The sequence below is a fragment of the Macrobrachium nipponense genome, chromosome 46 (assembly GCF_015104395.2).
Source record: "Macrobrachium nipponense isolate FS-2020 chromosome 46, ASM1510439v2, whole genome shotgun sequence".
Taxonomy (NCBI): Eukaryota; Metazoa; Arthropoda; class Malacostraca; order Decapoda; family Palaemonidae; genus Macrobrachium; species Macrobrachium nipponense.
This window is the reverse complement of record NC_061106.1, coordinates 35,043,610-35,055,876: the sequence shown is the minus strand read 5'-3', so window position 1 is coordinate 35,055,876 and position 12,267 is coordinate 35,043,610. Positions and strand designations below refer to the sequence as shown.

Genomic DNA, 12,267 nt, shown 5'->3' with positions numbered 1-12,267 from the left:
CTCTCTCTCTCTATCTCTCCTCTCTCTCTCTCTCTCTCTCTCTCTCTCTCTCTCTCTAACTAGCTGTTGAGTTAGATATCTTTGCATAAGAACGCAAGTAAATATTTGCCAGAATCCCTTCTTGCAGACATTTGTTGGCCGCCGATTTTCTGTACAACTGCGTAAAGATAAAAGCCTTTTTATTCTATTCATTTTTAGCGTTTCCTCAGTCATGCGAGCACCCTGTAAGTAAAGAGGTGGTGGCTTCTCTTGAAAATCCAAGTTTTCCCGCGTAATAAATATAAATGCTCTTAACTTATTACGTATCCTAAAATGTAATTGTCTCACCAAAATACTGTCAAAATTATTGTAACACACATACATACATACATATATACAATTATCATAATAGTGGTTGTCTCCTCGTAGCCTAGATGACATTCATCTGGTGCTCAGCAGATACCATTATTGAAGAGAAATTAGAAATATTCTTGGACTTGGAGTGACGGGTTGTTATTTAGGGAATCTGAATGCAACTATTATGACTTCAAGTTAACTGACAGTAATAAAGATTTTGTCTTTTTCAGGCCCAAAAATGAACAGAGATGATGTGTGGACGTTTGTGTAATAGATTCGTTTTCAAAGTGTGTGTAAGGTTAATTTTTTTCAAAGTGTGTGTATGTGTGTGAGGTTAATTTTTTTTTACTGTAAAATCTCGTGCTAATTTACAGTTTTTTCTAAGAAAACAGTGCTTTAACCTCTACGTTTCGTGGATTTTACTGGAGACTCACAAGATGCGGTATTATTTGTGTTCTGTGTGTGTTTAATGTAGAATATCTCGTGTGATTATTGAGCTTTATAACTGTTGTGGGACTATGTAAGATAATGAGTTTCCTTGTTATAATTTCGCCCCAAAATCAATCATCGAAATAGGCCTCGCCCCAATTTTTCTGTCCCTTTCTCATATGAATTTTATATATATAGGTATAGGTATATGGTATATATATATATATATATATATATATATATATATATATGTGTGTGTGTGTGTGTGTGTGTGGTGTGTGTGTGTGTGTTTGTATGTGTGGTTGTGTGTGGATTTATATTTACGTATGTGCGTGTTCGCTTGTGGATGAGAAATGCACTGTTTACCTGTGTTCCAATAGTAAAAGTACTTTGCCTCTTAAGATATTAAAAAGGCACAAAAATTTGATGACGCCAAACTATCACCACGACTTGAACAAAAAATATTAAGCTACTCAATCTCCAATTCTTCCTGTTCGTCTTGCATTCCTCGTCTTCCTTTCCTTCAGTGGTAGTGAGTATTGACATATATAAGCACCAACTGGCTCTGTTAATTCGCGTGGTTTTGTTTTAGTCGTCTACTTTAGCAAACCAGTTCCTCATTCTAGTTTCCTCTCCTTTTACTGTCGGTATCGTGACTTGATCTTGCTTCGATACGGGTCTGGCTGTCGTGACCTTACCGTGACCCGTAACTCTCAAGCGACCTCTCGTCGTGACATTCTTATAACCATATCGCCCTCTCTAATACCAAGGGTAGAAACGAGATAGATAAGATTTTAAACGTCGAGTCTAGTGTTCTTGTAATTTGTGTATGATATATATATATATATATATATATATATATATATATCTAATATATATATATGTCATATACATATATATATATATATATATATATATATATATACATACAATACACTCACACACAAGGTAAAGCAGAGATACATGCCTCTTGTACATAAATACAATTTATTGGCCGACGTTTTGCGACTAACTTTCCTGTCCCATTTTAAGGAGTCCCATTTTCAAGGCAGAACCATAGATATATATATATATATATATATATATATATATATATATATATATATATATATATATATATATATATATATGTATATCTAATATCTATAGTATATATATATTATAGTATATATATAATATATATATATATATTATATAAATATTTATCTCTTAACACTGATGTATATTTTTTCTCATCCATTTTATGCATTTATTCCTGTAACGTTTATTTGATTGCAGCAGATTGCTAACACTTCTATTTTCTCCACTCCTTTTCAGCTGTGGCCTTAGTGGCTGGACTGTGCCTGATGGGGTCAGTGCAAGGAGACTCATCCCCAGACGCCTACGAACTCCCTTCCAACGCTACAGTCATCAATGGTGGACCCATTGTCACGGGATTCAGGTCAGTTAGACAGAAATGGATATAGATAAAATCAAAACTTAATTGGAAATGATGGAACTATTGATTTTATGCATTTATAAAAGGAAACTACGTCAACCATTTTAACTTAGGGGAAAAATATTTCAGTGATGATTAATACTTAGTTTAGTATAGGATATAAATTTAGTAAAATGAAAATAAAAAACAAGATGAAAAACCATTTGCTTAGCAGAGAGGAAACTTGATTCTTTGTCAGCCGTAAAAGAAAGCGACATTCTTAATATCTAGCCTGGGGCTGCAAAACGTAAACAAGATAATCACTCAAAGGGTTCCCTTCACTTCTCTCCAGGGTTTCATTGCCATTCTTAAAATCAGTAAATACTCACATGTGTCTGATAGATATTATAACATTTTTGCTTAGAGGAAGCATTCAAGAACTTTCCTTAATTTCCTCTCGCTTCTCATGGAATTCAGACCGTATTTAGAAGGGAGAGGCAGCAATAGTGTTAAATCCTTATTAATGATTTCGAAATGACTCTCCACTCGAAAGTTCGCGCCTTCCTCGGTTCGGTGGAAATTCCGCGAAAACGATTAATCAGGCGGACGGTAGATAAACATCGCGTTTACAGACGTGGTAGTTAGACGTTCACGCCTGTCCATGCTGGAAACATAGTGACTCTCGACTCGACTTCATTATGGCCGTTCTCTCTTATGTAAATTTATGCATAGTTGGTGCCTCGTGAACAAAGAGCCGAGGTTTGGATTGTTTCAAGGCTTCAGAGATTGTCTTCATCTTATAAAGTAAGAAAATAAATGCGCATCTTGAGTTTCATTCTTTTCTCCTATTTTTTCCCTCATTTTAGTAAGTCTTCTGATAAAGTATTTGTGCATTGGAATATTCCTGGCAATAATTTCTTTCAGGAGCAATTACTTACTGCATGTTATTCCTTGATTTATCTCTTTCATGTTTTTGAAGAAGGGAATAGCTCAGAAAAGCGAAGCAGAGACCTTACAACAGAGTAAACTGGACAGACAGCGATAAAAGCACCAGACGGACAGACAAGACTCTGGACGCCACACACAAGCAACACGAAACGCTGAGAAGAAAGAGGGGAGGAAGAAGAAGATACGTCAAAAAAAAAAAAAAAAAAAAAAAACACTCTCACCCAATTCTTTTTGCCTTTTAACCCGAATGATGACGACGCAACGAGACGAAATCGCCTGACGAGCACCTGCCTGTTGTTGTTACTCTGTCTCCGCCTGCGAGCGCGTCTTCCAATTAAGTTTGAAGACAAGGACGCGGCGGACTGAATATATATATATATCTATATATATATATATATATATATATATATATATATATATATATATATATATATATATACATATATATATATATATTTCCTCTACTTTCCTTGTGCTCAGATCGAAGAAAGCAGGTACAAAAAAAAAAAAGGGTTGTATGTGAGTGACGCCACTCACATGTTTAGGTTTTATAAGGACTTTCGACACCCCGACAATTTCTTCTGAGGTAAGTGGATGGGGAGTTGGTAATTGCCCTTTCACATGTACTGTACTCTGGCGAAAATTTAACTCCCTTGCTGCTGTTTCCTACTAGAAAGGTTTTACAGTTGACTAACAGACTACTAAAAATAATGTAAATTATATATAATATCTATATAATAATATATATTATATATATATATATATAAATATAAAATAATATATAGAAATATATAAATATATATATATATATATATATATAATATATATATATATATTATATATATATATATATATACATAAAGTTGCGTGCGTGTTTGCATCTCTTACTTTCCCTAACCTCCACAATTAGAAATCCATGACTTACTTTTACTTTGTGAATATCCTTTCCCTGTCTTCATCAATTGTTTGTACATACCGCATAGAAAATCAATTCAAAGTGACCTATCTCTCTGTCTCTCTCTCTAACGTCCTCGAAAATGGTTTTGTGTCAATCAAAGCTCGTGTTTAGATCTGATAAGTCATTAGCTTTACTTTCTTATATTCACTTTTATGTACTTTCACTGAATGCTATGACTCACCGAGTAAGAAAAGAACTTTTAGAGAGGACTTTCACTCTCTGCTCTGTTGTTTTGTGTTTATGTAAATGCAAACGGTCCTAAGAACTTCTGACTCGTATAATAAAACTTGGTTTAGGGCTCTCTTAGACAAATACGCTTGCTCTATCTTTTTTTCCAGCACTTATAAGCACGCGCGCGCGCGCGCACACACACACACACACACATATATATATATATATATATAATTTTTTTTATATGGTGTACTTAAGGTAAAAGCAAAACGACAGTCATCGAGACATTCATTGCTTAAACCCCTCCTCTCTCTCTCTCTCTCTCTCTCTCTCTCTCTCTCTCTCTCTCTCTCTCTCACCGAAGCAAACTGTTGCCTGTTATGGCTATTTCAGCCTCCTACGTCTTGTGTATGACGATGCTTCAAAGCGAAGCAAGCTCCTTCCAGCGCAAAATACTCCGTCACGTGCGAAACCTTTCTTGTCTTGGCTTTAGCCGAGTTTTATAGCTAATTATTTCCGCTTCGTTATCGTTAAAGGATGTAAATCTTCTTACATGTTTAAACCTCGTTTTACCTGTTGAGCGTCTGACACGTATGGATACGAAAGAATACCTTTCCTCTAAAAAGAATACATGTACATCAAGATGTAAAAGTGGTGTTTCTTTCAATTGTATCATATTTGCTTCTCAACTTACTGGTAGTATCATATTTGCTTCTCAACTTACTGGTAATCTTTGCTGGTTTTCTAAAACAATGTCTTTTACGACTCAGTTCGACTTTCATGCTCTTATTAGACCTTTAGTACTTCGATATGGAAATTGTGGGTTTATTATTTGTCTTCTTCTTCCATTAACTAAACCACTCATTTTCAAATTTCATGCTCAATCTCTTGACAAACCTTAAGACACTTTTTTTTTTTTTTTTTTTTTTTTTTTTTTAAACTTGAGTAGGTGTAGCTCGCTTTTCCTTAATTGTGTAACACTGTCTTTTATATATTTACACCATCTGTATTTATCGAGTGTACTTTTCCATATAAAACTACTTCATTTCAACATATTTCCTCATTAGTGACTGTTGCAAGCAATCTCTCAGCATAACGTATGATTTGGTCTTCAAAAATAGATATGAAATTTTAGAAATCGTTCAAAACTTTGTCCGAAGTTTACCGTCAGATAATAATCCTATTTGTCTTAGTATATTATGTCCATGTTAAAATCCAGTAACAACATCTCTCTCTCTCTCTCTCTCTCTCTCTCTCTCTCTCTCTCTGCCGTGAATATTGCAATTACTGTTCATTTTACCATCCGTTCCGGTAGCTGTGACGGGCTGAAGTACGGTTACTACGCGGACCTCAATAACGGATGCAGGGTATTTCACATTTGCTACCCCTTCATGGACGCAGAGGGCTTCCTCCGAACTCGCATGTTCTCGTTCATCTGCGGACTGGGCACCATCTTCAACCAGGTATGTGCACCTTGAAGGAAAGACTAAATACGTTGTCTTGGTCAGTCCTTCTTCGCATTCTGACTCGGTTTTCTCAGAGGTGAGTAGTTTGTTTGTTTCTTTCTCTCTTACCGTTTGGCGATGCGAAACCCAGAGCTGTTCTAGATGAAGTTCAGTAGTTCAAGTTGTACGTTTATTTATTTTCATTCACCAAGATAAAATCAGTGGTAATATTAAATTATTTAAGGTGGGTGGTAATATAAAATGACTTTAGGTTATTACGCTAATTCTACCGCAGGGGATAGCAAAAATTCTTGACATACAAGCTCAGTCGTCTTGAATATTAATGTAAGATTAGATTTTACACATTTGCACACACCAGATACTTCAGACATACCAAGTTGACGTCTGTTATAACTGGGGCTGTCGTGAGGTCCAGGTCACGGGGGAGAACAGGTTTTTTGTTCACTATTTTTTTCGGTTATCACACGGTGGTCGGGTCGAGTTACCTGATTTGCCTAATTTGGTCTTCAATTTTCTTGGCCACTGTGTGCTACCTTGACTTGAGAACGTTTTCAAATGGAAATAGATAAAATTAAGACTTTTTACAGCTTTCTATGTTGAAATAATTATTACTTAAAACTGCCTTTTCGTTGATTTAACAGCCTTCACGCAAAAATCTTTAATAAACGTTTACCGGACTTGGATAGGCGATGAGGGATTATGCCAATGGTGTATTTTAAATGCTGGGTTGTAGTGACAACAAAAGATGGTTTTCGGTAACTGAAGAGCAATGGAAGTAAATCTTGATTATCTCGTAGGGAGAAATGCCTCAGGATTTGAATACAGATCGACATTTCTGTGCCAACTCTGCCGAGAAAATATTGCTGTTTTAAAAGTGCGCTGACCATTGCTTGTACAAGAAACGTCAAAGGATTATTTTGTTTCTAGCAACAGGCAATTCTTTAATGTGCGAGGCGGTGCCACTTCCGCAAATGTTGTACAACAACAAATGTCAGTTGCGTCAACGACAACTTACGTGAAAACCGTCTCGTTTGTCATTTTATGGTGAAAGCGAAGGGGAAGAATTACTTGCGGTATTTGCGGTCACTGCGGTAGTGCCGGCCAACGTCTAATTAGGTCTACTAAATAAAGCTTAACCAGAGGGTAGGAGTTGAATGGCTAAACATTTTAGTTCAAAATCGGTTAAAAATATCATCATGTTGATTTAGATACATTTTTTAACAGATGACATTCATTTGTTTTATTTGGAATTTTTTTCTTTTTTACAATCGTATATCCTCTGTTCATCTGCAATTTCGGGAGGGACTTCGCCTTCTTCAACTGTAAATGTAGCCAAAAGACCATATAAGGCTTTTTCTAAAAGAAAATCTAGAAATTAGACGTTGCAAAGATGAAATTTCCCCCCAGTCAAGTTTACTGCAAACTTTCAAAACAGTGTCGGAAACATCAAGTGATGGCGTTACTGAAAAGCTGTCAGTACCGAATACTTTAAACTATCAGCTTTGTTTTTAAGGTTTCTGGAACCTTTCATTCAATTTCAGGTCAAACATACTAAGCTCTGCGTCTCCTTCCGCAGAGTCTTTCAGTTACATGCAAAAACTACTTCACTGTATCACTGACAAATCATAATTACCCCGTAGGGGGATAGTGCTGTCAATGCACCTCATGCAGTGCAACTTAGGTATTACATAAGGTTCTTTGCAGCGTGCCTTCGGCCCCTAGCTGCAACCACTTCCGTTCCTTTTACTGTACCTCCTTTCACATACTCTTTCTTCATCTTACTTTCCACCCTCTCCTAACACTTGATTCGTAGTGCAACTGCGAGGTTTTCCTCCTGTTACGCCTTTCAAACCTTTTATACTGCCAATTTCCTTTTCAGCGCTGAATGGCCTGTGTTGCCCCAATGCTTGACATTAGGCCTAAAACCTATGAAATCAGTTAATCAAATCCTAATTAGTCCTTCTTGTGTTCCCCTCTACAGGAAGCGTTAGTCTGCGACCATCCCAGAAACTCCATCCCCTGCGAAGATTCTCCCAACTTCTACGAAACCTCTAACGGCTACTTCGGCCGACTAGACGTCAACTTCAGAGAGTGAAGAGGACACTTGAAGAAGTTTGGAAGTGTCCACTCGTTACAGTAGTCAATAGGACAACTAGTGGTAGTTCTGTGTGTGTGTGCTTTAATGTGAAAATAAAAAAAAAATAGGATCGGTGAAAGCGGTTTACGCCACGATTTGCTTCACTGTCTGTGTAAAGATTATCATTGTGATTATTTTGTTGCTTAGGCTTGTTTTTGTACATTATGACTGTCGTTCCTCCTGTCTGCGTTCGTTGTGTGTCGATGTCTCGTGTGGTAACAGCATCCTTCCATCTGCATTCGAGAATTTCCCTTATTCTTTTGTGTATTCTTCGTAAAATCTCATTGAACCTAGACTTTTCCAGGATCTCTTATTCTGTGTCAAATCCCTTATCCTCACTTCCTTCGTTTTCTCTAAAAGTCATCCAGGAGAAAATTCAGTTTGCAAAGTGCCATAGTGTTAGCGTGAGAAATTGCCTTCTAATCATACAGAGCGGTGCCTTTACAGCTATCTATGCGACATTTCACCGTCAGAAACCGTATTCTTAAATAACCTTAATTCATGACATAGAATCAATATCCACCAGACAAATCTTGTAAAGCCATAGTTAGTATCTGATAATCGATTCCCGCATTTATCGTCGATATACTCAATCTTTATTTTTATAGATCTCCATTTACTGGTACTCTCATGGAACCGTGTTTGCTTAGAAGGTAATTTTAAATAACTTTGAAAAGTAGATATTCTAGTGAGTTATCACTGAAAACTAAGGAGTATTGACATTGATTCCCAGGGAAGACTGGAACAGAAAAGGATCTTAATGCGCAAGTTAGAGTAGTGGTAATATCGGAACCACGTGATTAGCATATTCAAATGGGAACGCATTTAAAGTAGTAGGGTATTCCCGAGAAGCGGGAATATCCTTTAGCCAGATATATGGTAGATTTATGATAGAGACTGTAGAATAGGACTTAGGATAGCTTTAGCTTTTGTTTCAAAACTCTCTCCTTTCGTTACTTCAGCTTTCTGATTTAGTGTAAAAAGTATGAGTCATACTTGTATGGATAGATGGACTAAGGAAATTTCACGATTACTTTATTTACACAATATAGGAATTTACTGTGATTTTACTCTAGTATTTATTTTGTATTTTATAAATATCAGAAATGACAAGAGCAAGTGAGACCAAAAGGACAAAATGAAAATATATATATATATGATATATATATGATTTATATATATATTATATGATATATAATATATATATATAATATATATATATATATATATACATATATATTATATCATAATATATATATATATAGTGTGAGTGTATGCACGTGCATGAATCAAATGCTGAGGTTTACGGCTTGATGACTCGTTCTAGCCCAGATCCAGAATATTAATCGATTAACTCACCATGCTAGTGCACGCAAAGTACCAATAGGGAATATAGGAGAGGTTGCTCAAGCAGAAAGTGGCCGCAGGTAACGTTAGAGTGAGATTGACTGACGTTTTAGTTTTTATTTTCTTAAAAAAAGAAAGGAGTAGCGTTTGGATGTAGTTGCAGTGTTTTGGCGTCTCTACAGAAAGCATTCCGTTATATTATTTTTCCACTGGTGAATTAAGATGATGCTGGACATGATGTTGTATTAGCTTGAATAAAAGCAATGTTAAATTATCTCTCTGGGAGTTTTTTCATTTTCCTTCTTAATCTGGGCTACTACCCAGCCATTTTCAGGGGTTTTTGGCTTCCTGTAACGTCGTCAAATTCATCAGATTTGCAGCTTTTCCAACGGCCTCACTTTTCGTGAATACCGGCTGCCATCCTTGATCTTTTTCTCTCTGAACTCGGTGTTCGCCGGACTCTATTCGTCGTGGACATTTCTCCTCCTAAAGTGAAATATGCAAACATGAACCTTTGAATGTTTGTTACAATGCAAGACTCGTAGATATTGAATCTTAGACGTTTGATGTTCTATGGCTCAAAATCTGCATGTCTCCCACTACAATTATTCTTTACTTTTGTTACCGTACTGATAATGCTCATATACAAACACTTATTCGTATTCTGTCTCCCTGTCATTTGTTTCTTGACAAATCTGATCACACAAGCGGAGATCATTCATGTTGAATTACAATGTCCATTTGACCTATAATTCCTATACAGAAATAAATTACATGTATGATACAACCTTTATCAGCAAGAGTTCCTCAACTATACTGAGTGTCATTAAAAGTCAAAAGCAATATCTATTTAAATTACTAATGCTTGAAAATATTTAAAGACAGTCTGGGGAAAGATGGCTAAAATAGTATTACTACAAAAATGACCATGTTTAATATAAAGCCGTAGTCATTTGAAATCCAGATCTCTGCTGGAGTTCAATGTGACAACCCGAAGGTTCTTACCGATTTCTTAATAACATTCTCGCTGATGTTCCTGAAAGCCGATAATGGGTCATAGTGCATCTTTCTTCTTCGAATATGAAGGCTCTGGTTCCACATGCTTCAGACCAACTCTTCTGTCAATATTCGAATATATTTCTCCCACGTGATTGTCAAGAAAGACCTGGAATTTTCATCTGCTAAATTGGCGGGTTCCTTTTTCCCATCAATGGTATACTTAGAAATTTCGCATTCACTGACCATCAGTCACGCTCTCCATTATGGCCTTGAGTACCTGCATCGCAATAAGTAATGATCGCTGCTCACCCTACAGAGGTTCAGCATCTACATTCTTCTGGAGTTCCGCGATGTCACAGCGCCCATTGCCGGAGTCTTTATTTGCCCAGTGCCCGAGTCTCTATATTCTCTTCATCGTAAATTTGTAGGACGATCTCTCTAGCAAGCTCTGTTGATGCTGATGACTAAATGTTTGTTACTTGAAAGAACTACACAACAATGTCGTTGCTGTTCATATTGTTGTTTTACAATAAAAATCATACTTCCGATCGATAACCGCATTGTGTTTTTCTCCTTTCTCAGCTTTCTGCTTTTCTAGGCACCTATTGGTAGTTACAATATAGAATATGGATAGCAGGCTACTTTGCATTGAAGAGGCAGGAAATCTGGAGAAAAACAAGGACAGCGATTAAATGAATTGTCTTTAATTCAATCTTTTAAAGAGGAAAAATAAAGGTGTTAGGTATTACAAATATGAGATCATTATTCAGAAGAGTAAGAGATAAACCTAGCTTGGAGTTTTCATCACTAACGAAGAAGAGAAATTACAGCATCTAAAAAGACATAATGTTACTCAAGCAGATTTGTTTGTGTGAAGTACGTGATCTCTCCAAGTTTCAAAATATGGGACGACCTCAATGCAAAGAAAAGCTGAATTGCATTTTTATCAATCAGTCAATGAAGTAAATGGGAGAAGAAACTTTAATAAGTAGACTGTACCTTGAACAGAGTAAACGTGACTAACTTACGGGATCCACGTTCAGATATGCCTTCATGGCCAGGTTTAACTTGTTAAGAAAGACAAATTCGAGATTCAGTACAAGCAATAGAGGATATATTTGAATTGAAGGGAGAAATATACGGATGATTCATTATAAAAGCTTGAAGAGAAGTCGACTGATGGAACAGAAAATGAGTGGGCAAAAGAACACTTCTCACAGGAACGCCTATAGAAATGGGGAGAGGAATTGGTGTTGCCCCGCCAACAACGACAGATACGGAGCAATTAAATGAAAAACTAGATATCAGTTCCCAGACAGAAGGAATGACATAAGAGCTGCTGAATAGCCTAAAGATGACAAGTGGCAAAATTCTACAAAAAAGTTCCGTAGAATAGTTGTCCAAATAAAAATGTAAATGTTGATGGTTCTTAGCGTTTCTTGGCTCCCAACCTGTTCGACTAATCATCAGAAAGAGGAAAAAGTGAAAGTTGGGAAATGTTTCAGATTGCTCAGTGATATCAACAGTGGAAGCAATACTGTAGTAGTCTGGCAATCAGAGTAATCGACTTTCTTTGGAATGTGATCAACCACCACATGCACCCAAGAAAAAGAAGTGACTGATTCAAAAATTACGAGAAAAAGACAACAAAACATATGTGCCTGTTCTTTCCCAAATATATGAGGAAAGGGAGGCTCTTTTGGACCTAGGGAGTAATGAGCACTGAGAATATTATACTGCAAAAAGACAGAGCACGAGGAACGGGAGAACTTAAATCACCTAGAGAATAGGTTAAGGAAAACAGGCAGATAAGGGCGCTCTTGTCAATCGAAGAGCAATCTAGAGTTCCTCGATTGTTTAAAAAAAATTTCATTCCAGACAAAGAAATAGAGTAAATCCTAGAAGACAAAAAGCTGTAATAATAACAGATGTTAGCAACGACTGATACCTCTGCTCCTTCAACTATTCGGTTCAAACGTTGGAGCAGTCAAATATAGAAGGGAAAACGAGAGAAATTTGAATAACAGAAGGGAAATATGCACTCGAACCACACATCTTG

General features: G+C 36.5%; 1 protein-coding gene across 2 annotated transcripts in view; it reads left to right on the top strand.

Annotated features, from left to right (window-relative positions):
- Nucleotides 1–9,000, top strand: part of LOC135214893 (U-scoloptoxin(01)-Cw1a-like) — a 293,523-nt gene extending 284,523 nt beyond the window's left edge. For both annotated transcript variants that reach the window (XM_064249341.1, XM_064249342.1), the window contains exons 2-4: nucleotides 2,083–2,206; nucleotides 5,575–5,722; nucleotides 7,707–9,000. In XM_064249341.1, the coding sequence (XP_064105411.1) occupies nucleotides 2,083–2,206; nucleotides 5,575–5,722; nucleotides 7,707–7,820 (386 nt within the window). In that variant the 3' untranslated portion in view covers nucleotides 7,821–9,000. The remainder of the gene's footprint in view (nucleotides 1–2,082; nucleotides 2,207–5,574; nucleotides 5,723–7,706) is intronic.
- Nucleotides 9,001–12,267: the final 3,267 nt, after the last annotated feature.